Genomic DNA, 25,547 nt, shown 5'->3' with positions numbered 1-25,547 from the left:
CCTAGTTAGGTATATAGTTTTATATAGGCCCTATATATAAATCCTTATACTGAGTAAGTAGTTAGTAAAAAACTAAGTGAGTGGATATAATTACTAGGTGAGTAGACGTTAATTTAATTTATATTTCTATATTATTATTATATTATTTAATTATATCTTTATATATAATATATTTATAATAATATAAAAATAATATCTTACTATATAGTATTCTTATATTATAAATTTATAATACTAGGTAACGAGTATTGTGTGAGATGATGTATGTATTAGATTGTTGCTGTACATGGAACCCTTTACTGTTTTCCATGTACGGGAACAGAATGGGAGCGTGCAACATCGGCAGATCTCTAATTGCCTGTGCGAATGACCCGCCACACTCGAATGATGCTCATGAAAGAATTTGTATAGATTGCGATTGTGACTAGTAGTTCCCTCTTGTCGGGACTGGCCAAGAATCCAGCGGTCCATTCAGCTGCTGAGTGGTCGTCGTAGTCGCGGTGATGCCCTGCACAGGCAACTCTGCGGTGCGATCGGAACTAGGGTCATAATATGCCTGTGCATGATACCCGTAGTCTTTTGCTGTCTGGTCAAATATGATTGTCTCCTCTGGTATTTCTGTCAATTCGAATATGCCAGGTGATTTCTTCTCCTCGCTCTTGGACAATATCGAAGCTGTTCTGGATGGGATCGAATTCGATCTTTGGTCGATGAGAGTAGAACCGCGCCAGGTCGACTGTGCCCGCGATGGCTCCGTGGCTTCAAGCCGTTTGGAGGTGAATGCGGTATGTAAATCCTTGATGAAAGGCCTGAGCACCGGAACACATTGTACCATGATTGTTCCAGAGACTTCAGCCGAGTACCATATCTGTGAGACAGCGTCCCGCCACATATCTGTTTGGAACTGTGTCAGCATCTATCATCTGCGATGGCCTATTTGCTCTCATTTCCTTGTAGGAACAATAACTTAAATCAAAGGCACTTACACCACCAGTCATGCACATGCATAAGCGGTGTGTCTTTCCACCAAGTTCGTATTGCTGTGATAATAGCGATCCTGCCATTTTGCCACTGTCAGTTGGGTATACTTTGATTTTCGTAGCCAGGTGGCGGTAGAGAATAGCCGATGGCTGCGCATACATCATTCCAAGGCTCAAGGTGACACCTAGCCCGATTTTCTCCCCTCGCTTCAGGTTTAACGGCCAGGTAATGAACCAGGGGAAAATCGCGAATAGGAAGTCCATTATAATGTTGTAGACTGGAAGGTGGTGAGTCATCACGTTGGAATCAGAGAGGGCACGGTCTATCGACGACTTACTGTTCCCAAGCTCCTTAAAATCCTGAGAAAATGTCCAATCCAAGCACCAGTTCAGACGGTACCACTGCTGATAATCGTGCCGCCCACAGATCTTGGCCCATTGGAAGACGCATTTCGACAGCGCGATACCATCCATTGTGATGATACAGAACCATAGCAGGGTCTGCTTCCAGGGAAACCGCGATCGTGTCGAAGCATGACACATCCGCAAGAGCGTGACGGCGAAGGCAGTTTTGGTCAGAGCTTGCCCTATCACGGTTCCATCTGAAGAGATATTGATCAAAACTTTTTTTTAGCAACAGAAGTCAGTTATTGCCGCACAACATAACCTCGCAACGAAGAGGAGCAGAGACGTGCCCCGACAGCGTTCCCATGGCCTGCTTCTCAAGGTGCTGCTATTGATTGCGGAAGCTACTCACTATGCATGCTGTCGGTCCAGTCACCCTTTGAATAACCATTTGCGTCTAAAGAATCTGCAATTAGCTGCGAAAGAACTTAAGAATAAGCCTCATGCGACTGCGGTGAGGCGTAGGCCATATTGTGGCCGTAGCCTAGCTTGAGCCCAGTAGACCATTAAAGCTTTGTTCAACGTTGTCACGGTGGGCAGGGGATAGGATGTGTGTGCTATTGAAGGTGTAAACATTGCACGCATGAGCTGCTTACACTCGAAGGTTGTTAGGATATCAGTGCCCAAGAGGATAAGCCATGACAACATTAGAAGATAATCATCCCACCACAAACCGTGGCGACGCTGAAACTTGACCCAAACCCTCAGGCCTAGGAATGCAGTTGCAGCAGAGAAGAGACACCATAGCCCAGCGTAAAGTTCCACGGCCGGGTCATAGTAGTAATGGTCTTTCCGGGGAGACAGAGCCGGCAGGTCGGGCACCATGATGGAATCACGGAGCGGCGCCATGTCCTTGTACTGTCGGTCGCACTCGTCGTGGGTTAGAGGCAGTCCATTCGAATAGACGACATTTGTCCGCAGGTACCAGTACCGCGAGAGTCGAAGGCAAGAGGAGACGAGCCAAGAGAAGGGAATACCGTCAAGTAGCAAGAGGCTTTCGTGCCTGGGAGGGAGTAGACCTGGAAGAAGAAGTGGTGGAAATTAGACGGTCGACACTTGAGGCCTGGGCCCCTCCAGGGCTGCCTTGACCCACATGGCCAGATTGATTGCACACGCGGACTTTTGAGGGCCTGCACCGGAGATATTAATCCACCAATTTTCACGCAGCAAGAGGGCCTGAAAGGGACCGATTCGCCGTTGATGCAGCTCGTTTCCTGTTTCCTGGCCTGTGCCTCAATCCTTCATTCGGTCCGCTCACAGTCATGGATGACTCAACATTTGTGGTCTGTTGCACCAGGCAATCGTGACCAGTGTCCCGATGTTGGTTATCCCCCCCCTTAGCTCTCCAAATGCGCCTCCGCCTGTCTGCACGTGTGCCTACCGGGCAAGCTGCACCACGAGGCTTCAATTGTTCTTTCCTAGGGTTGACTCGAGGTTCTGGCCCGACAGCTGCAACCCACGTGCGGCTCGGTCACGCGCTGGTCTCTCCGCAAGGGACCCTAGACTTTGTGATCTTGCGCTGTGAAGTCGGGTTGTGTTGAACCCGCGAGTTTCACTGACAGGCTGGACGGGGGCGGTTCTATTCAAGCTCATGCGATTGCTTAGCCACGTTTTATCTGAAACACATCCCGGGAATGTGGCTCCCCCTCCAGCCAGGCTGCAAAGCGGGCCCTACAGGCGACCAGGGGTCACCGCCACCTTCCAGAAGAGACCTAGAAACAGGCCACAAAAAGCAAAACAGTCAGCCTCGAAAACCCCATCCGATCCAACCTCAATGGCGCGCCTCGGTAAATGTACACTAGTACACGATAAAGGCGCTGCAAGCTTTGTCCACCATCCCCGAGATTTGAAGCGGGGCTTCGTGGCATCCATCGCGGAACGCCCCGTTTGGGTGGCCATCAGTCCTTGTCATTTCTGCCACAGCACGAGCACAATGTACCGTTGTCGACGTGCCAGCGTGCTCCAGTGTCTCACCGTTCGACCAAGTCTCGCTGTGGTACGCTAGTCTTGGCCTGAGTTTAAATCGAATCACAGACTGGCAAAGAGGTCAAGTCAACTCTTAGGTGGGCTTTGTTTTCGATGGCATCACCCCGGTGCAAGTCAACAGTCCGCAGGCCCAGAGCCTCATAATGGTGCTTAAGGGATTCGTAAGCGTTGCGATGGGCCGTTGGACTAGTCCACTTTCATTTCTTCCGGAGTACCCACGCCCTTATATTCCATTTCCTCTGCTGGCATTCAGGGGTGTTCCTTCTAGTGTACGTCACCCGGCTTGGCCGGCTCGACCAAGCAGGGACGCTATATTAAAACATAACAGCATCCCATCCCACCCACGTGGTCATGCGGAAGTACCCGACCAGTATCCGTGATTAAGAAAATTTATAACCATCCACTATTACAATAATATTCCTAGTTATATTTATCTAATACTTATAGTTTAATATATTATAATTTATTATTTTTTAATAAAAAAATTATTTATAATTAAATATTTAAAAAAAGTTAAGTAATATTAAATAAAAAATATTTTAAGCTTTAACTATACTATATTTTTCCTTTATACTATATAACTACTCGTTTCTTCCCTAATAGTCTAAAACTTATATATAAAGTCTTTAATAATTTTATATATATCCTTATAATTCTCTTAAAGAGGAACTTTAAATCCACCCTTTTCTTTATTTTTATTATATTTTTTATAGTATTAAGGAGTTAATAGTTATTAGTAATAAAAGTATAGATTTAAAGGAGAATAAGCTTATTATATCCTTTTTTTATCTTTTTATAAATTACTTTTAGGACTCTTTTTAGGAGTTTTAATACTTTATTATAAAAGTTTTAAGGATAGTATATTATAAATTATTTTTTATTTTAAGTTTTTTAAAGTTAATAATTATATATTTAAATAAAAGTTATAATATTAACTTTATAGGCTTATTTAATAAAAGTCTTATTAATATATATATATATATATATATATATATATATATTTAAAAGAATAATTTTTAATTAAGCTTCCTTTAGTATAATTTATTTATATAGTGATTATTTTTAAAGATTTAATCTTATTATATAACTCCTTTATAATAATTAAACTATAGGCTATTTTTATTTATAATTTTAATTAATACTATTATTAAAATAATACCTTTTAGTTTTATTTATATATTATAAAGTTAAGGTTATAAATATTTATTATATTATAACTATTATTATTAATATTATATTCTTTTAAGTATTAAGTTTTAAGTACTTACTACTATATAAAGGTGCTATATATATCCTTAAATATATATAAAATAGAAGTAAAACTATAAAACATATTTTAAAATAATTAAAAATATTAATAATAAATATAAATATAAAATAATATAAATAATAATTATTTTAAATATAAGAATAAAACTTTATAATAATAAAATTTTAATTAATATTTATTAAATTATTTTATTTTATTATAATTTAATTTAAATTAATATTTTTAAAAATATATATTATAATACTTTAATTTTATAAGTATAAATTTTAAATTATAATATTTATATTTAAAATATTTTATAAATTTTCTTTTATTTTAAATAATATTTATATTATTTTTAATATAAATATCTTTTAAAAATAAAACTTTATTTTAAAATTATAAAGTTAATATCTACCTATTTAACTTTAATATTTATTTATTTAATAATTTTTATAAACTTATTTAATATTAACTTTTATATATAAAGTTTATATAAAACTATATATTTAATTAAGATTTTTAAATTTTTAATATTTTAAATATAAACTTTTTTAATATACTTTTAATATACTTTTAATATACCTTTTAATATACCTTTAACACACCTTTAATATACTTTTAATAAACTTTTTATATACCTTTTAAATTATATATATTTAAATATTAATTAAGTATTTAAATATTAATTAAACGTTAAAAGTTAAAAGTTTAAAGTATTAAAAGTTAAAAAGTATTAAAAGATTAAAAGAATATAATTTTTATTTTTACTTTTTTATTTTTAACTTTTTAATATTTAATTAATATTTAAATACTTAGTTAATACTTAAATATATATAATTTAAAAGGTATATTAAAAGGGTTTATATTTAAAGTATTAAAAATTAAAGAAAAATTATTTTATAAAGTCTTTTATATAAACTTAAAAGTACTTATAATTATAAAGGAGTTATTAAGAGAAATAAATATTAAATAAGTTTATAAAAATTATTAAATAAATAAATATTAAAGTTAAATAAATAAATATTAATATAAAATTATATATTAATTTAAAAGTTAATTTAATAATAATATTTAATTTTATTAAATTATTTTAATATATTTTAATATATTATATACTTTTATATTAAAGTTTATAAATAGATTAATAATAAAACTATTATTTAATAAAATATTTATATAAATAAGTTTTATTTAAAATATTTAAAAAAATAAAATATATTATTTCTTTATATATATAAATTAAATTAAATTTTAATAATTAAGAATTATAAATTTAAAATTAGATTTTAATAAATAAAATTTAAAGAATAATTATACAATAAATTAAATTTATTATATTTTAATAAGTTTAAATAATTAAATATTATTATAATTATTTTTAAATTTTTAAATTTAAAAATATATTTAATTTATTTTTAATTTTAATTTAAGTAATATATAAATAATTTTTAATTTTTAATTAAATTATATTAAAAATAATTAATTTTAATATAATTTAATAAATATAAAAATATATTTAAATAAAAACTTTTATAAATAAATATTTATTTTTATAATTTATATTTAAAAGTAATATATATTTTAAAATATTAAAAGAGTATTATTTATTTAAAATAAATTATAAATTAATTTAAATATAAATATTTTAACTTTTATTAAATATTATTATAGTTATATTTAATTAAAAATAAAAGAAATAATTAAGTATATAAGTTATTTATAATTTTAAAACTTTAAACTTTTAAATATTAAAATTTTTAAAATAAATTTAAATAAATTAAATATTATTTAAAATTTAATAATTTTAAATAATTAATATAATAATATTATTTATTTTATTATAATTTATATTATTAAATTATATTATATTTATTAATTAAAGATTAATAATTAAATTTAAATAAATTATATATATTTAAATTTAATTATAAAAGAAATAAAATTTAAGTAATTTTTAAAATATTAATTATAAAAGGTTATTATTAAATCTTTTATAAAAAAGTTTAAAATTATAAAATTAAATTAAAACTTAAAAATAAGTAAGTAATTAAATTATTATTAAATAATTAAATAAAAAGTTAGTTAAAATATTTAAATATATATTTATATATATTTATAAATTTTATTTAAATAACTATATCTACTTTCTATTACTTTTTTAATTCGATATATAACGCTATAATTATAAATAAACCCTTTAATACCTACTTACTTTTATATCTAATAAGATAGATCTATTAACTACTATATAATAGACACCCTAGCTAAAAGACCACAATTCCAAGTTGCCTCACAACTTAGAATCTAGCAGTTATTAACCTGTACCGTCACACCTAAGTACAAATGTTGTTAGCAGTACCGGGGGTCGTAAGGCTTCCTAGCTAATAGAAACAGAGGGAAATTACTTACCAAGGTAGGTACACCACACGTGCGAGGTAGCTGCTATGATCCTCTAGCTTATAACCACATGTTATCCTTTGGGACGGTAGGAACAGGTGCCATTGCCCCACTCTGTCAGGTTAGTATTCTATATGGGTAGCTGGCTGGATAGCCCCTTAGCCACATCCTGTCTTTTGCCATCCCGGAACAAATAAACAGAGTGGCAAAAATGGGAAAGGAAGCATTCGAAAGGCTAGTTCGACTCCGATCCGAAACAACACCAACAATGGCAAGGTTCGCATTATTCCCATTGGCTTTTTGACACAGTCACAAGCGTCGTGGAAACTTGATGCCTGTCATTGGGCCTCCTCGCCCGTCAGGCTGGAGCCCCTCCGCTCCCACATATCGGGGCTCGTCGTTTTTCTCGATAATTCATTGCACTGCGGGTTGTTGATGTCCGTAAGGTGGCTGGCTGGCGGATTAAAACAGTGCATCCCAAACACAATGGTGTGTCTTGTCTTTGAGCCATGATTGACACGGAATGTGGAGGTGCCTACTAGTATAGGTCAATTGTCAATCAGGGACCAGGGAAGAGCAACGATATAGCACTAGTGCAAGGAACCCTAACCCGTTTTGACGTCCAATCCACCCATTGAGGGCTCTGTAGAAGGAGTTTGCGAGCTGTTGGCGGGCCGGTGGGTCTATCGCTCCTGCCGTGTCCGCCGCGGTCTTGACTCGGACCGGGATCAGGCTGTCTCGGGGCGACCACCTGAGGTCCGTCCAAGGGGGCGAGAAGGCCCCAAGACGTGGAAGCTTGTGGTTGAATCCTTGAGCGCCCGAATCTGACCCCGTGGACCATCGCATCGAGGCGGTGAGTCAGTCGGGCTGACTTGATGACCTCGGGGGCGTTGGACGAAAGGCCGTCTCACATAATATGGGGCAAGAGCCGCCGCCACATAAATTGTGACTGTAAGTCGGCGTCCAGCCCCGAGTCCCGGGCAGAGCAGAGAGCACCGTCCTCGACCGGCAAGTAGCAAACAACACCATCTGCGCCCTTGCCCAGTACGGTCTCTTCTGCAGCCAACATGAAGGTCGAGCAGCCCCGGGCTCCTGCATACACGCTGCCCAGCAACATCGCCACCCTGCAGCATGAGGCACAGCAGCCAACGCCACTGCAGACAACCACAACTGTCCAGCTCGACACCACCCTGGCCGAGCTCTACCAGGCCAATGGGATACCGGGGCCCTTCATCGTGACCATGTACTGTGTCTTTGCACACATGGATCTGCACCCGGCCTGGCCGCGTGAGCTGGTCTACCCGGAGGACGAGGAGCCCGTGCCTTATTCCCCAGAAGACGAGCAGGAGATTGCGAGATTGCGCAACATCATATTGGGCATGAAGCCCCTCCGCAGGGCCTTTGGGGTGGGTAACATGGATGTGCTCCTCCTCGCCCCAAATGTCACGGCCCAGGCCATGGAGAGGGCGCTGTCACAGCTAGCGCCCAACCAGCGGCACCGTCCCGTGATAGTGGACCTCGACCGCCAGGACGTCGCCGCCCAGCTGAGGAGGGCCACCTCCGGGAAGAAGCTCCTGTTCTGGCGGCCCCAAGGGTGGATGGACGAGCACGACTGCCTCCTCCGCCCGAGGGAGATGTTCGATATCAACAGCAAGGAATTTCTTGTCCAATCCGGCATGCGCACCCCACCATCTGAGGTCGTCAACCTGCAGACCGTCGATTTGCCCGCCAAATCCTGCCTGTTCTGGGCCAGGCCGCTCCCGTTCGTGGTCAAACTGTACCGTGCGGGATGTAGCTTCGGCACCTACATTGTCAAGACGGAGCGTCAGCGAGACGAGATGGTTGAGGCCATGGCCAAGTACAAGGCACGCGGGACGACCGAGGTGCTGCTGAGCAAGTACATCGACCTGGTGCAGGACCTGAGCGTGCACTTCTTTGTCGGCGCGCCGGGAACGGCGCACGACAGAGATAACCCGCAGATCCTTGGGGTCACGGTCCAGACACTGACTGACGCCGGGAAGTGGACTGGGGGCCACATCGACTTCAGCAAGCAGGCGGAGCTGCAGGAACTGGTGTGGGAGACTGTGCGGGACACCACGAGAAGGATGCCCGAGACGTTTATGGGCTGGGCTGGGGTGGACATCGTCGTGGACAGACAAGGTGGGCAGTGGGTCGTCGATCTGAACGCCCGCTTCACTGGGTCCATGCCCATATGCCTCATGTCTGGCCATTTCTGGAAGCAAAGGGGGCTGCCATTGGCCCAGTTCTCGGCAGTGGAGTATGGAGGGGACGTGGATTGCATCTACACCCGGCTTGAGAGGTTGGTGCAGGCTGGCCAGATTGTGGTCACGGCAACAGCGAGCATTGGGGAGGGTTGCAACATGGCAGACGTGATGTGGGGTGGGAAGAATATGACAGAGTTGGCGGAGGTTCAGACATGGATTAGACAGGCGCTTGCGAGGGCACCCTAGATATCACCTTGCCCCGGGATTTCCAGGACTCCCAGGACAGGACACAGCCTCATGGTAGCTGTTAGACCTCGGCATGTTCCGATCGAAATGGGGCCAATCATGTTGCAGTTGGCGTGTATTAGATGGCGCACTGTGTCACCAAAGTCTCTTTGCTAGCAGTCTACTACCTAGTTGAAAGTGAGAACAGGGAAGCTGTCCCGCGGCGTACTGGTCAACTCTAATTAATGTCGGAAAGTCGCCTGCCCCTCAGCTGGGAGAATGAATCCTTCTTACGCATCTAGGAACGGTGGCCCGGAGCAGCGTACAAACGACGAAGCTTAAGCTGCGCTGTGATTTGAACCATCAGTCCAGCCCTGCAGATGTTCTCATCCTGGCTCTCTTGGCCATGGACCGCTTGACAATGACATCTTCGTCAAAGAACCTCTTGATGTTCTCGTGTCCGGACGTGGCCGTTGCCCACTTGTGGAAGCTGGGGGCCTCTTCCTCTATCCGCTTGTTCAAACTCGCAGGGTACACACCATGCTTGCTCAAGGCGCGTGCGCGGATCACAAAGGGCCCGGTGATGACCTCGGCGAGGGTGAGTTGGTTACTTCCGCCCCAGAAGGGCGCGGCATCAGCCAGCAGGGGCTCGAGTTCTGCTTTGATTCCGTCCACAGCGTCGTCCACCACTCGCTCCTCGTGCGCAGGAGTGGGGGACTCGAACAGCCTGAAAAGGATCGTGTGGTACTTTGTCCAGTAGGCATCGATGAAGAAGCTCATCCTTGCCCGTCTGAGCGCCCCAGCAGTGGATGTGGGGGGAGGACATAGGTGCGACGGGAAGACGTCGCAGAGGAATTGGCAGACGATCTGAGACTCGACGATGACCTGGTCGTTGAAGATGAGCACCGGCACGAGGCCACGAGGATTCAGCTTGAGGAAGTCGGCAGGGCGGGGTCCGTCGACATTGATGATCCGCTCCTCAAAGGCAATCCCCAGCTCGGCGAGACACACGTCCGCACGATTTGCCCCTTGTTTCTGTTAGCCGTGGAGGATCAGGAAGGTTGCTTGAGTAGGTAGCTTTATATGAAGGCGGGCCCCACTCACATGTGCATGTGTGGTTGGTGTAAAGGACTATCGTGTTTGTGTTCTCTGATGACCCCATTTTCGTTCTTGAGACTCGTGTGTCGGAGCATGCAGTACAGTACGGTGTTGCGGGCTGGATGTGATGTGGCACGGTGCACGTTGATGGAAGGGATGTAGCGAACGGGGGGAGGAGCCAGGTGCCACCCGAGGTAGGTAGGGAGTAGTTCAGTCGCTACCTACTTAGTAGGTAGCCACGGGTTACTCAGCGCTCCGCAGCGTCGACCTGTCGTTGGCAAAGACCTACTCACTACTGCGGGTCATCCCCACACGCGAGCTCGGGGTTGGCAAGAGTCTGCGAAGCCAAGTGACCAATGAAGTGAGTGACTGGTCAAATTCCCCGAGCAAGTGGCTGCTTGGGGGCGCATGAGATGCTGCCCTAGCTACCAACGGGTCGGGATGGATTGCTCAAGCGTACACCAAACCAACACGGGCATCGCAACGTTGTAGCACACACACACTCCGTACATCCTCAAAGGTTCACGGTAGCCTCATCCGTGTCGCAACTCGTCCAACTGTGCCTCACTCCCACCGCACATCAATATCTTCCCGGCCCCAGGCCAAATTACGAGCCGAGCCTGAGCCGCCCAACATTTTTCACCTGCCCGAATCAACATGATCTGCTCGGGGCCAGGGCCAATGGTCACACCGCAGCGCAGCGGGCACAGTTCCATCGCGCAGTGCCACCGACACTCGCGATTCCATCGTGCAATCTGGAGTCTCGGGCGCCCACGCCTCGCCGGGCTGGGGTGGTGCTTGCGGGCATGGAGGTACCTAGGTAGGTGCCCGGGTGTGCCAAGGGCCTCCTTCCACGGGAATCACTGAATCACCGAGACGGATGGATGCCTGTACTTCCATTTATCACTTAGGACCACTTGCCCGCGTCGCGACTTGGTTGGGTCATTGCAAGAACCACGTTGCCCGCCAGCCCGACTCTTCATCACTGCCAGTCTCCTGCTGTCGTCATGCAGAACGAGAAGCACCTTCTGGAACCCAGAGTATCGCCGTTGGGCGATGAGTTCAAGACTGCGTCGTTGCAAGATGCGTCGTCTCTCGCCAGCGACAGAGGCACGGGGGAGAGCCGTGGCCGGCCTGACGCATGCACCCGCTCAAGGGTGTCCCGAGCCAGGGGCGTTGCCATGATAGTTTCACTTTCCGGCATCAGCTTTCTCAACACCATGGGGTCTGGCATCCTGATTGCGGCCCTGCCTCGCATCGCGAAGGACGTGGGCCTGGACAAGAGTCTGATATTGGTTAGTCTCCGACGTTCCCACCCCCTCCAGCTCCGCGAAGAGCCCAGCGACTCGGAGACCGCAGACTGGAGACTTGAGACATTGCACACAAAAGACTACATATGTAACATTTGAACTGATGAGGCGGAAACAATACCCAGTGGCCAGCAGCTGTCTACGCCCTCGCAGCAGGTTGCCTCCTCCATGTTTTCGGCAGCATCGCAGATATCCTCGGCCCCAAGCCAACCTGGGTCACTGGCAGCTTTCTCTTCATCATTTTTACCGTAGCCCTTGGCTTTGCAACCTCGGGCATACAGGTCATCATGTTTCGCACATGCCTCGGCATCGCCATGGCAATGTGCCTGCCTACCACCGTGTCCCTGATCACAAACACTTTCCCCAAGGGCAAGTGGAGAAACACGAGCTTCGCAATGAATGGAATGGCTCAGCCACTGGGTTATGCCCTCGGCCTCGTACTCGTTAGCATCACTTTTATTCTGTCAATGCCCCCCCCCTCTTTTATGCTTGGTACGACTGACCCCAAAATCCCATCCCCAGGGCGGCGTGTTCACCGACACAATCGGGTGGAGGTGGTCGTACTACATCATGGCCATCATCAACTTTTGCCTGTCCATCGTCTCAATCTGGTCCCTCCCTACTGTTCAGCATGTGTCGTCAAAGTCTTGGACGAGGCGGCTCATCGAGGATGTGGACTGGATCGGGGTGATAGGGCTGAGCATCTCGTTAGGGCTGTTGATGTACATCCTCGCAGGTAAGCTGACCACCACCATCGCCGCCGGGAAAACGCCCGGCGTGAGCATGGGACGGGCCGTGCTGACATGTGGTGTTACACGCAGTGGTGACATCCGATTTCCGCAAGATCAGTCAGCCGGCGACCGTCGTCCTACTGCTCGCGTCATTTGTGCTCCTTGCTGCGTTTCCGTTCTGGATGCACCACCAGGTTCAGCACAATCGACCAGCTCTCATCCCTAACCGTCTATGGAGACAGCCTGCCTTCACTGCAGCATGTCTGGGAGTGTTCTTCTGTTGGGCTTCCCTGAACGGAATCGAATACTTCACCACGTTGTATTTCCAGCAGGTGCAAGGGCTTTCCGCGCTGGACTCGTCGATCCGCTACTTTTCCCAGATAGCCATGGGCACATCCATCAACATCGCACTCATCTACCTCATCCCTCGCGTGCGGGTCGTTACGCTATGCGTCATCACGGCGGCAGCCACATTGGTCTCTCCCGCTCTGATGGCCACGGCGGCGGAGGACGAAAACTACTGGCTGCGGCCATTCTGGGCGCTGCTCCTCTGTCCCATCAACCCTTGGGTCCTTTTCAGCGTGTGCAACCTAGTCATATCCGACGCCTTTCCGCCCGAGATTCAGTCGCTCGCGGGAGGTGTCTTCAATGAGGTCGCCCAGTTTGGAAACTCGGTAGGCTTGGCTGTGACAGCGGCCATTGCAGCATCCGTTACCGAACACTCCACAAGCACCTCGGAAACGGCGGCGCTGATGGACGGATTTCGAGCTGCCTTCTGGACAGTCTTTGCGAGCACGGGTATGGTGATGCTCGTCACCTTTGTTGGCTTCCGAAAGATTGGCACAATTGGAAAGTGACGGGATTCCGCAGGAGTGCACGCAGCGACTGAACTTGGCTCCCGAAGACGTCACCTACGAGACTGCAGGTCGTCGATGAGACGAGAACTTTAGGCTACGCAACTTTTGTGCGGCTCTCAACATGAAACCGGTGTATTCCTTATAGTTGTTTACGCTATTAATCCATACCGCGAACATGAAAAGTGAAGTGGCAACCAGAGACAACAACAGAGGTCAAGTCTACCCTGCCACGCTGGAGCTGCTGATGAAACATTGTCCGCTCGTCACGAGCTTACATCCTCCTCCCTCCACCCTAGTTGCATGGCCATTGCTCAAAGCCAGAGAGAGACTATTTTAGTCTCGCCGTATGACTGCCTTGCCGGCTTTCTAGTGAGCGGCGCCGTCGGGAGCGATGCCTTCCAGCCTTGTCTGTGCGGTACGAGGCAGAGCCACGTGTCCACGCACTGTATTCTCTTTCCACTATTGTTGGCACCGTATTTCTTTAAACGCTGGGTCTTGAGCGTTTACTACTGTATGAAGGTGCCACATACATTTTATATGTATGGGGGTTAAAAACGAAACCACTTTAATGTTGTGGCCGCCCGTGCCGATCGCAGTCAGTCCGCGTCAACTGGATCGTCGCCACATCCAAGGGGCCGGTCTCAACGGCGGAGCCGAGGGTGAAGCTGAGGCTCAGGAGAGAGTCCAGCGCGTTGCGAATAGAATCCATATCACGAGTGCTGGCAAAAATAGTGTTGCCGCAACGACAAGATAACTGCCACCTGGCCACACGAGACAGTCTCGCTTGTCGCCGTCGACAAGAGCAGTCTTGACAGCAGCAATTATACTTGCTCTCCACCATCCCATGGTTTCTGCCATCTCGGGCTAATTACCCTCAACCATACAAGTGTATCGCCATGAGTGGGATCGATGCTGCAGATCTGACACTTGTAGGCGCCTTGATTCACTCAGTTGTTGTCAGCGATGGGTTGCCGTATTGGCGCGCCCTCAGAATGGTCAAGAGTCACTTGTCAGCATGCCATATCCGATTCAACAACTCGTTGTCACTGTGGAAGTGGCCTGTGCAGGAAGCCAGATTCTCCTGGGTTGGCGCCGCCCTGTACATACCTAGGTATGTAGTCTTCAGAGACATTCTTGAGCTCTACTTACTGTGTCAATTGAGTTGCTGTCGACGCTCAGGTGATACCTGAAAGAACCCCTCTCAAACTCGTCGCTAACCGCATATGGGCCAGGGAGCCCAGCCGGGTGATTCGGACCGAGCAGGACGGATCTCCGCCGAAGTTTCTCTGGCCGGCTTCACGGCGGTGTCTAGCGGCATGGTGTAGTTCAACTGTTGCTTGCAACAGATGTAGATCCCCGCCCAAAGTGCCGTGACTGTGGGCCGTTTGCTAGGCTACTCCAGTCTCCAAGTCATGGTGTGGGGATGAACGGGTGTTTTGTTGTGGGGAGACTGGGGCAACAGGCCGAAGTGCGGTTGGGTGGGAAATGCAGGGGGAAACCGCCCTTACGTACGGCGGCTCGTAACTTTCGAAGAGCCAACACTCGTTGCCGAGCTGCGGCGGGGATTGTAATATCAGACGTTCATGGCGGACATCAACGTATGGCAGACTGTTGGACGTGACTGCGCGTGACGACAAAGTGCACACTCATCAGGTCGCCGAGGGTGTTAGAAGCGCAGAGAACGGGCCCGGGGGGTGTCGTCATGCAGTCGTCGACCCCGTCAGCCCTGTCAGCCCCGCGGGTGTTGCGACTGTGGTGTCCGACCCGGACTCGTTGCTGACTGAGCAAGCCATCAGGACAACAAGGGGAGTTGGTCGTATACGATGTGTACGTTAGGATTGCATTACTTAGCATCTTGGTAGCGGGCTGCCGTTCGATGACCTATGTCCCTAAGTACCTAGGTTCAAAGTGCGGTTGTGTGAAATCGTAGGTCGATGGTAGGTACACAGTAGATGGTTAGTCTGCTGCTAAACCCACTTGGGCTGGCGGCTGGCAAGGTCAGCCCTTTCACCTTTCCTTTCCTGTCCCGCCCGTCCTCCCGCAACTTGGCAAGCATCGCTGCTTGTTGGGCTGGCTGCTTGGGCTGCTTGGCGAAGGCTTGATCTGCACCCAAGCCTGCCTAGGTAGTGTACCTATTGGCGAGGCCTACCCGTGCTCCCACACATCCCGGTCGTGAGCCTCATCGACGTCCAAGGGCGGTGGGACTTGGAGAAGACGGTTTAGAGGCCGTCGGCAGATGGACCGGAGGCCAACCACGACCACCAGCAGGCTTGCAGTGATAGTAAGGTGTGCCTGCAGGCTACTCAGGCTGCCGTGGTAGACGAAGACATGATCTAAGACGCGTCACTTCCCTGTTTTTAAATCACGAGGAGCAAAGATTGCCAGACCCAGACGCCGCCGGGAGTGGCCGAACCTTGCCCTGTCCAGCACAGCACTCACTTCTACCTACTCACCCCAGGGTGCCTGTGTAGATATCTAGGTACCTAGGTACCTAAGTAGTCTCATGGTCCTTTGGTGTCTGGTCATCGGCAACAACAGACTTTTCCCCACTGACGTCATCCAGACAGTGCTGCCCTGCGCTTGGCCCGTGCCTTGCTGCACAGAATATCATCAGTGCGTGCGCCTTCCCATCGGCAGAACGGGCAGGAGGAAGACCGCCGCTTGTGTGCTTTTTTCTGCTCAAGTGTGGTAGGTACACTGCTGAATCGGCCCGGCATTCAAGGTGGCCCACCATGACGCAACCGACCGAGAGGGATGTAGAATGATAGCCGTGATAGCCTCGATAACCCCGTAGGATACGTTAAAAGACGGGTGGGGAGGGATATGGGGAAAAAAAAAAAAAAAAAAAAGGGAGACAGACCAAGAAAACCAAAACCAGATCAGCTCACAAGACACCCACCATCACTAATGTGAGGCAGGTTTAGACGGCCAGATGCATCGCCATCATAACAAAGTCAAGCCGAGAGCCGCTCTGTGGGCTTGGGGGCATCGGCCATGTTCCGTCGGCTGTGGTGTGAGACTCGACTCCAGACAGACTCCAGGACTCCAGGTCTCCAGGACTTCAGGTCTCCAGGTCTCCAGGTCTCCAGGCTCCGCGACCCACACCTACTCCAGACTCCCAAACCTCCATGCCATGGTTCGTCTGCAACTTGGAATCTTGTCCCCACTGCATATTCGAATTTCACACAGCAAATGATTCCATACCCACCCGGCCTCCAGGGCTGTCGGCTGCCGACTACCCATGTAATTGCTTGCTCGGTCTTGACCGTAGGCGCATGTCGTTGTGCGCAACCACCAACCTTCCCTCCCATCCTATCCTGTCCGTCTCTCCTCCATCATCACGTTGCAGCAGTGCGACTATCCCAACTACACTTGATCTGTTGCCCACCACCAGCGTCTCGTAATGCCAGCTGCAAGCCGCCCCGGGGTTTCTGTTCCGGCCTGGCCGTCTCTCGCTGACCTTGAACACCACCTAGGTACCTAGGTACTCTATAATATTCTAGAGGTTCTTCTCATTGCCTTCCCCAGTCCCCCACACGGGTTGCATCCGTCATCCAAACCTGTAAAGTGACGTCTTTCTCACTACTGTCGTACCATGGCCTACCTAGCGACGCTACTTCGCCCATGTGCCCTTTTCCTACAATACTAGTACCTGATAGGTACAAAGGTACAAAGATACTTCCTGCCCTTCGCACTGCGCCCATTCCAACTTTCTTCCTTCCTGCAAAATTATATCTTCCACATCCCCTCCTCCCCTCAAGACAGTCTTCCACTTTCGACGTTGTCCAAACTTCGCAAATCAGTCCCCCCCCCCCCGGCCCTCCAGAAAAGTTGCATCGAGGCTTTGCCACAAAGCCTGCCACGGATACTACGCCAGCCTCGCCTGGTTCTGATCTGCTGGTCAGCGAGCATCCTCTCCAGTAGTTACTACAACATCCCGACCCGAACTCCCCGTTGCCCAGCTGACCTTGGCACGGCTTGATCACACGGTGCCCCGTACTCCGTGACTACACCATGTCGGCCACCACGACGCAGCCTCCCCCCAGAGGCCGCAACGTCAACGCTCATCACGACATGTCAGCTTCGGGCTCTGGATCTGAGACGGCTGTCGTCGACGAGAAGGGCGACCATCACTCCTCGCCCAAACACAAGGAAACTCGCCTGGGTGCTGCCGGCGCCAAGCGTGAGCTCACCGCACGCGAGTGCGAGAGTGAGCTGGCGTTTGCGTACCCCGAGATCAAGAAGTGGTGGATCTTGACCGTCATCTTCCTGGTACAGACGTCCATGAACTTCAACACCTCCCTGTACTCCAACGGCCTGGCTGGCATCTCCGAGGAGTTCCACGTCAGTGAGCAGGTCGCCCGTCTCGGAGCCGCCCTGTTCCTCATCCTCTACGCATTTGGCTGCGAGCTCTGGGCTCCTTGGTCCGAGGAGTTTGGTCGCAAACCCATAATGCAGGCTTCGCTCTTCCTTGTCAATGTCTGGACCCTGCCTGTCGCCCTCGCCCCAAACTTCGCCAGCGTCATCGTCGGCCGCTGCCTCGGCGGTCTGTCATCCGCCGGTGGCAGCGTCACCCTAGGTATGATCGCCGATATGTTTGATTCGGACCACCAGCAATACGCGGTCGCCTACATAGTCTTCTCTTCGGTCGGCGGCTCCATCCTCGGGCCCATCGTCGGGGGCTTTGTCCAGCAATTCCTCCCCTGGCGATGGTGCATATGGATCCAGCTCATCTTCGGCGGCTTTGTGCAGATCCTGCACCTGCTCACAGTGCCCGAGACGCGCACCACTATCATGATCGACAATATCGCAAAGAAGCGGAGGAAGAACGGCGAGGATGTCTGGGGCCCCAACGAGATTGAGCCCTTCCGTGAGCGCTTCACCTGGGGTGAGCTCATGCACACTTGGTTCCGCCCCTTCTCCATGTTCGTCACCGAACCCATCGTTCTGGTCCTGTCGCTTCTGTCCGGTTTTGCAGATGCCCTCATCTTCATGCAGATCCAGTCGTTCAGTCTCGTGTACACGCAGTGGAACTTCAACGATTATGACATCGGCCTCGCCTTTATCCCCATCGGAATCGGCTATCTCATTGCCTGGCTTTCCTTCATCCCCGCCATCAGGCGAAACACTCACCAGCGGAGATCCAGGCCTGACGATGAGCATGCACAGTACGAGAGCCGTCTCTGGTGGCTTCTCTACCTCGCGCCGTGCCTTCCTCTGGGTCTCTTCATATTCGCGTTCACGTGCAATGGGCCACCAATTCACTGGGTTGGCTCCATGTTTGCAAGTGCCATCATAGGCATTGCAAACTATGCCATCTATATGGCCACTATTGACTACATGATCTGTGCTTATGGTCCTTACTCTGCCTCCGCCACCGGTGGGAACGGCTGGGCGCGCGACTTCCTTGCCGGCGTGCTCACTTGCGCAGCCACCCCTTTCTACGAAAATATCCCCGGGCAGAACGGAAAGCCCTTATTCAACGCGTCCATCATCCTCTTCTGCATCTCATTTCTGCTCGTCATTGCCGTCTATGTCATATACTGGAAGGGTCCGGAGCTGCGCAAACGATCTCCCTTCGCCGAGAATCTCGCCAAAGGCGTCGATACCGAGCGACCGCGTCGGCCGTCCACGGCCACAGAGCATCACGTACCGGCGGTCCGCGAGCCTGAGAAGCAACCTGAGCCAGGCACCGCTACCCCAGGAGGTACTGCTCGTCATGCTCAGCGACCACACTTCGGCCCCGGGTCCCGAACCAGTTCTTACAGTGCCGCTAGGGATGCGGCGTCACGCAACCAGTCCCGTAACGCCTCCAGAGCAGCATCAAGAGCGCAAAGTTTCGAGGAAGACAGAGATGGCCAGGCAAACCCGTATTCCTCGGCACCTTCGGGCAGACGTACCCCTGGCAGTCGCACGCCGGGTACTCGAACACCTCGCACATCCAACGCCCCCGCGGAACATGTCCACCCCAGCCAACTTCACAGCAGGCTGGCGCCACTAGCGAAGATCGAGTCCGAGCAACCGTAGGGCAGTGGGTGCTCTCCTCTCCGTGCGGGACGTTCCCGTTTTGGCCCCGGGTCAAGGAATTCTTCGTATGCTGCTGTAAAGGCACAGACCAACCGGAGTATCTCACGGGAAACCTCGCTGGAAACATCCAGGACGGCTAGTTTTGAAGCAGATGGGCAAGGTGCACCGGATCTGTTCTCACCAATCTCGTCATCAGGGTTAAGAATGGCGACTGCGAGACTTGATTCACGGAATTACCAAAGTCGTGCCCATCGGCCGTCAACGTTGGCTGAGTGCAGTGAGGGGCCACCACAAGGCAAGGAGTGATTCCAAACCTGTGACAGAATGCTTCCAGCTGATAATTGGTCTTGCTCGGGTTCGGTCTGATGATGAATCAAATGTGCGTCTCAAGTCGCTGACTGGCCGTGCATCAATATCAGCTGGCTTCTAAAAAAGCAAAACGGGCTCGCGATGCCTCCCGGTGTTGGGGAGATTTGCATACAACAGAGGCATTCGGCTTTCTTAATATGCATAGTTTATAGATAGGTGAGTGGATGCGGAGGATCACAAATAGATACCCAATCCCTTAGGTAATTTGCAACAGAGTCATTGAATCCGTTATTAGTTGTGTTGTTTTGCATCCCATGCGTGAACGAATTTCGGCTTTCACGCGATTATCTGTAAAACGCGAATACGGCGCGAGTACAAATGTCCTTGCCCAGTACATGTGCGAGTTTTTACAAAAAAAAAAAAAAAAACAAGTTAAGAGATGTCAGCTGCCGGCAAGTAATAGAAATGGACAACATGGGATGACTACACTCAGGTCCAGGGACTAGAAAAGATAGTTGTTCGACAGGTTGACAACGCATTCAGAACCTTTGAAGACTATATTATTATCTATGTATGACTACCGTGTATGTTGTTCACCCTATTCCACCGCTTGTCTCATCCAGTGTACTACCCTCGAGATGTCCGCGGGGCAAACCCGTCGGCACCTTGAACCTCGCCGCCGGGGACCCGGCTGGGTAATTCCAAATCTGTCGCAGTGACCGTCTGCCTCCTCGTCGTCTTCAGTTCCATGTCGGGGAGGTGTGACTCACGCAGCCGCGAACCGTCAAAGTACGACGCCGACGGGGGCACCTCGCCGGCGGGCGTCGGCCCCGCGGACGTGACGGCCGTGAAGTCGAGCATGGAGGGCCCCCGGTTGAAGACAGGCTTGGCTTGCTTCCGGAGCGTGTCTCGAGCCGAGTGGTCCGGCCCCGGCACGCCTGGCAGGGCCTCGTCGTCGTTCTCTGCGAGTTGGGCCGTGGCACCCACTGGGACTTTGAACTCCGAGTCCTCTGCCTGCCCGTTGGACCATGTGCTCGGCTTCACGAAATTGTACCCGTTTTTTGATTCGTTGTCCACGACTTGGTTTGGGCCTGACTTGCTGCTGTGTGTTGTGCTTGACATATTTGTGTGCTTGGGAGGTTGTCTTCTGGTTGCTGAACTGGTCGTCGTTGGCAATGGTTTCCTGAGTTGTTGCTTATGGTTCATGAAGTCGGCGTGATTTCCTTGAGTATGCAATTGTAAAATCTGAATTTCTCTCAAAACTGGTAAAAGTAAGAAATAGAATCTGGAATAATTTCCGAACCAGAATCGTTATATAATGGAGAACAGGTGCCTTCAACGTAATGATCTTCGTGTCGCCACTGTGGCTGTGGATCATGGGCCTGGCAGTGACGTATGCCAGCCCACCTGTTAGACCTCTCAACACGTCAGTCGCAGAGATCGACTGGGGAAAACCACAAAGATGATACTATCGACCGACAGGCTCTCAAGCAGCCCTTGATAGGACCCCTATACCAAGGTCGCTATCTAAGCGCACACGTCAGCTCATACGAAATTCTCTATAAGAGCATAAACTATAAATTTAAAATCCATATAAGGCTACCCTTCCAGATGTCATCATATAGTATGTCCCCTTTAAAGGCAATACTTTACAAGAGGAAAGATCATTGGAATTTATACTGCAAAATGTTGTCCTATGTTGCTGGAGCGGAGTGCAGACCTGTGCAGAGCTAGTCAAATGGTACGAATAGAAGTTGGAGGCATGAATGTCCAGAGATATTTTGATTGGAATACCCGGGGGTACAGTAAGATATACATGAATTCTACCACGAAATATTCAAGCCGAGGCCCTCCACCGTAGGATGCTCCCACAACTGGTTAGGAGAATATCCCCATGCGTGCTTTTGTGTTTGCAGACATTTGACACCGGTGACACTTTGTCTCGAGTACAAGTCTTGCCTACAGTTTCCCGAAGCCAGCATTGGCTTTGACCTTCTCACGGAGCTTCTCATCGGCGGTCTCGGCGACAGGAAAATTGCTGTTCTCTTTCCACTCAGGAACGTCAAGGGTAGCGGGCTTCGAAGCGTTAAAAGGGCCACTCTGGACAAGATTGTTAGGCATGCAGGGACGACCAATGGCCTTTGTGCAAAGTGCATCGCCAAGAGTGTCTTGCGGCATGTAGACCAGCCCCACTCCGTGACTGTCGTCGAGTACTATGCTCGTATTGTACTATTTCAAACCTGTTAATCACTGGCTTCCGTTGAATGTGATACGCACTGATAAAATCCAGAAACATGACGGCTGAAGATATTTGGGAGTTGCAGAAGGCCGATGCTTACAATAAAGTTTCCCTCAGCGAGAACTACGCCGCCGGCGAGGACTTCAAAGGCGTGGGCCTCAGACGAGACGGCCTCCCAGACATTATTGACGACATGGGTCAAAGAAACGCTACTCTCATTCTAGTATGAGTTAGTCGCCTGCTACTGGTACTGAAGTTGTGCGCTCTAAAAGATTCTTCAACGAGGAAAATGGGGGTGTTTGAAGGGAGACGTGGGTAGTGGTGCGCACCTTATCGCCCACCTGGGGTGCCCTGCCACTGAAGTGGTCCATGTAGTTATAAATGAAAGTGATGGCGTCGTCTGGCCCCGCAAACTTGGAGCCCCTGTTATTGCAATCCAGGTTAGAATATATTCAGGTCGAAGACCCAGAATGACTTGGGACTCACCAGTAATGCGATGTGCTGCTCTCAGTTCCACACTTGCTGCTGTACTCTGTGAAACCGTCAAAGTGGACGCTGCTAATTGTGATGTTCTTGTTTGATCCTTCATGTACGACGACCATTTGGCGCCCCACGCGGCTGATCGTTATGTGATCTAGCCAAATGTTGTTTGAGGCCCCTTGTATGTGTTAGCCACCAGCCACAAATTTGGAGCCCACATAGTGTGTTGCAATATTGGAAATTCCGACTTACAGACGTCCAATCCATCACCACCCCAGACGTATTTCTCGTTGATGCTCGTGAACTTGACATTCTGGATAATGATGTTCTCGACACCCATCATACGGACTGCAGAACTGAGAGTTAGCGGGCGGAGTACACAGGGAGCAATGAGTAGTTGTGAGCAAGTCCAGGAAGAAATAGACCACATTGTGGCTATCGATCCTTCAAACTTTTGCTGCCTTGCTGAAAATCAACCACTCTGTGGAGGATCGGACAAGCTTCTGATTAAAGGGGTTGAAATCGTATCCAAAAGCTGCATGTGCTTACTGCTTCGGCCCACAATGATGCCCTTATCACCTGAACCTATGATAGTCTTGTGAGACCGAATCCATAGGGGGCTGATTCCAGCTTTGTTGAATTCCAATCCCTGCACCTTAGGCGCGTCCGGCTTCTCACGGTTGCACCAGTCACCGCCGAGGCCCAGAGCTACTTGACATTTCTGCTCAAGATCGCCCCAAGGTTTGCAGCCATCAATGACACCAGTTCCCATTGCGGTAGTGTAATCGAAAGTCTTGTCGAGGATAATGACCCGGGGTTCCGGATCCTGGAGCAAATCGCTCAGTTCATGCACGTCTTTGGGCCGAACCGGCTCAGCATCGCCACCGCCGGTGACACCAGACGCAAAGCCCATGGGCTTGCCATGCACAAGAGGGCTTAGCTTCGTAGGCTTCGGTCCAGAGGGTTTCGGCTCCACAGGGGCCTTTGGGTCATCTACAGGCTCGCACTGGCTGTAGTAGTCGTTTTTGAATACACACGCCAAGTCAATCCCCTGGCTGCATGCGGTTGGACCATAGTGACCGATGCCTGCACACCTCTCGTAGGGATTAAGCACGCCTTTCGGAGTGACGGTGTAATTAGTCCTCGTGAAAGCGGTCTCCTTGTTCCAATCGGCCCATGGATCACTGGAATTCGTGGCTGCGGCGGACGCAACTCCAGCCACTCCCAAAAGGTTTATGACGTGCATGCTGAAATAGTGAAGAATACGAGGACTTTCTGTCGTCCAAGATAAGGAGTGTGATGGATATCGTCGAATAATGTAGAAGGGAAGTCGTTCTCTCCCGAAGAAGGACTTGAGCGATCATAAATACATCGAAGAACCGCGTGATTAATTTGATACCCTGAGAACTCCGGATATATCACTCCTTGGCAGGCTCTCACAGGTGGAGTGTCACTATCCTTGCCATGACTCGGCCCTAATGTACCAAACGCAGTACGGAGTAGTCGGAGACTGCGGAGACCCTCTCTTTGTGCCAGTCTTATTGCTAATCAAAGCTTATACTTACTCGAGGCACTGGGCCGCCTTGAAAGGGGACCGATGCTTGACCCAAGCGCTGACTCTCAGCGAATGGTGTACCATCGAACCCGAATGCATTTCAGCTACCGTACTGGTCCAAACAGAGACCATTGTGCTATCTTTCCAAAACTCACAACATGCAGAGCAAAGCCATCATCCATAGATACGATCTCAGTCCATTGCTGTATACCCCTCCATATGTCTTAAATTACGATTGAACCATCCGATGAGCGCGTCAGGACTGCAATCAAACTCTCAAAGAGTTGTAGATCGACTGTGTCATGGTCAATCCACCTTGAGCGCCTGCCCCATTATTCAAGGGCGAGCAACCCAAGAAGGTATGGGTAGGTACACTCCCAGTTCGGCCACACAGCCACGCACGCCCTTCTCAAGAAACAAGCGACGGGCATTCTGGACGGGAACCAGATGTTATGTTTTGCCCTCAGAGGAGCCAAGGAAACCCTACATGCCTTGAACTATCTAGTCAGAAAAGGTTTGACACGGTAGGAAAAGGACCATTACAAATACATCTGGCCGAACTAGGTATTACATGGCCTCGGCAATTCAAATCACGTGGCGCTACTTCATCTTGACGCCTATCTTGAATGTTCTATCGCGAGACTGTCAACCCATCATCAGTCCCGATGAAAACCAAAACTCCAGACCTTGTTTTTAACCTGAAAAATTATTGTTTCGACAGATTGGGACGACCGCCTCGAGTCCAATGGAGTCGCGCTAAAGTGGAATGTACCCATGATCACACCGACTCATTACACCAGAATTCCATTGTGGCTTCGACTCAGTGCCCGTGTATATGAGCCATCACCATGAAGACAATCGACAGGGGGAAGCGCACTCAAACCAGTGTCTATCTCAACCTCTAACAGAATGACTTATAGGCAGTGAAGTATCGAAAGTTTTGAGAAAAGGCGGCTATCGCTTTCGACCTGAGAACCCTGGTACTATGTACATATGTAGGGGCCTACGGGGACATCCCGAGCAACTCGGAGCAGGAATCTTCTACGCCTTAGGTGACCGGCGTCTACAGGAATGTCAGGTGGTCTACGGACACGTCGGTATCAGAGGGAATGAACGCGCGGATCAGCTGGCAGTTCCCATATACCACCATGAACAAGGTGCACGGTGAATATTGTACGATTGATGTCTACCGAGGGTCTCGCGGCAGGACCGGAAAGAATATGGAGGCAGCCCCTATAGATGAGGCGGTCCTCATGAAAGAGACCAGATTGGAGGGCGTTTGTAAGTTTTTTTTTTTTTTTGATTTTCTTTTCTAAAACAAAAAAACGGAGCCCTGGTCTTCGATAGACCCCATGTTCAGAAAGCTTTTGTAGGTGATGGGCCACAATAGTGCTCCATTGCCGGTTGAACTAGATGCCAGTAACAATGCTCAGAGCCAGGAACACTAGCTACCTAGGTACAATCTAGCGCC

General features: G+C 48.2%; 7 protein-coding genes across 7 annotated transcripts; 3 read left to right on the top strand and 4 right to left on the bottom strand.

Annotated features, from left to right (window-relative positions):
* Positions 1-360: 360 nt before the first annotated feature.
* KVR01_010989 (uncharacterized protein) lies at positions 361-3,527 on the bottom strand. Its single transcript, XM_044793742.1, has 6 exons — positions 1,982-3,527; positions 1,738-1,782; positions 1,319-1,603; positions 1,141-1,258; positions 987-1,057; positions 361-894 (listed from the first exon to the last, which is right to left on the bottom strand). The coding sequence occupies exons 1-6, from the start codon at positions 2,232-2,234 to the stop codon at positions 425-427; spliced, it is 1,242 nt and encodes a 413-aa protein (XP_044640136.1). The 5' UTR covers positions 2,235-3,527; the 3' UTR covers positions 361-424.
* A 3,258-nt stretch (positions 3,528-6,785) lies between these two features.
* KVR01_010827 (uncharacterized protein) lies at positions 6,786-9,491 on the top strand (the record flags this gene model as incomplete). Its single annotated transcript, XM_044782546.1, has 1 exon — positions 6,786-9,491. The coding sequence occupies exon 1, from the start codon at positions 8,088-8,090 to the stop codon at positions 9,489-9,491; it is 1,404 nt and encodes a 467-aa protein (XP_044639974.1). The 5' UTR covers positions 6,786-8,087.
* KVR01_010838 (uncharacterized protein) lies at positions 9,453-10,917 on the bottom strand. The gene is made up of 2 exons (XM_044784578.1): positions 10,575-10,917; positions 9,453-10,498 (listed from the first exon to the last, which is right to left on the bottom strand). The coding sequence occupies exons 1-2, from the start codon at positions 10,630-10,632 to the stop codon at positions 9,834-9,836; spliced, it is 723 nt and encodes a 240-aa protein (XP_044639985.1). The 5' UTR covers positions 10,633-10,917; the 3' UTR covers positions 9,453-9,833.
* Positions 10,918-11,053: 136 nt separating this feature from the next.
* KVR01_010845 (uncharacterized protein) lies at positions 11,054-15,477 on the top strand. The gene is made up of 4 exons (XM_044786877.1): positions 11,054-11,863; positions 12,004-12,321; positions 12,401-12,614; positions 12,700-15,477. The coding sequence occupies exons 1-4, from the start codon at positions 11,576-11,578 to the stop codon at positions 13,464-13,466; spliced, it is 1,587 nt and encodes a 528-aa protein (XP_044639992.1). The 5' UTR covers positions 11,054-11,575; the 3' UTR covers positions 13,467-15,477.
* Positions 15,478-16,603: 1,126 nt separating this feature from the next.
* Positions 16,604-20,090, top strand: KVR01_011063 (uncharacterized protein). The gene is made up of 2 exons (XM_044793074.1): positions 16,604-16,785; positions 16,943-20,090. The coding sequence occupies exon 2, from the start codon at positions 17,481-17,483 to the stop codon at positions 19,491-19,493; it is 2,013 nt and encodes a 670-aa protein (XP_044640210.1). The 5' UTR covers positions 16,604-16,785; positions 16,943-17,480; the 3' UTR covers positions 19,494-20,090.
* Positions 20,091-20,328: 238 nt separating this feature from the next.
* Positions 20,329-21,045, bottom strand: KVR01_011046 (uncharacterized protein). Its single transcript, XM_044788237.1, has one exon. The coding sequence runs from the start codon at positions 21,006-21,008 to the stop codon at positions 20,430-20,432; it is 579 nt and encodes a 192-aa protein (XP_044640193.1). The 5' UTR covers positions 21,009-21,045; the 3' UTR covers positions 20,329-20,429.
* A 716-nt stretch (positions 21,046-21,761) lies between these two features.
* KVR01_010996 (uncharacterized protein) lies at positions 21,762-23,767 on the bottom strand (the record flags this gene model as incomplete). The annotated part of the gene is made up of 6 exons (XM_044789688.1): positions 21,762-22,031; positions 22,142-22,261; positions 22,371-22,464; positions 22,528-22,699; positions 22,774-22,869; positions 23,071-23,767. 6 exons carry the CDS (start codon positions 23,765-23,767, stop codon positions 21,762-21,764), a joined length of 1,449 nt encoding a protein of 482 aa, XP_044640143.1.
* Between the last annotated feature and the right edge of the window lie 1,780 nt (positions 23,768-25,547).

Source organism: Diaporthe batatas, assembly GCF_019321695.1.
Source record: "Diaporthe batatas strain CRI 302-4 chromosome Unknown Contig00014, whole genome shotgun sequence".
NCBI lineage: Eukaryota > Fungi > Ascomycota > Sordariomycetes > Diaporthales > Diaporthaceae > Diaporthe > Diaporthe batatas.
The sequence above is the reverse complement of the archived record's forward strand: the minus strand, read 5'-3'. Positions and strand labels throughout refer to the sequence as shown.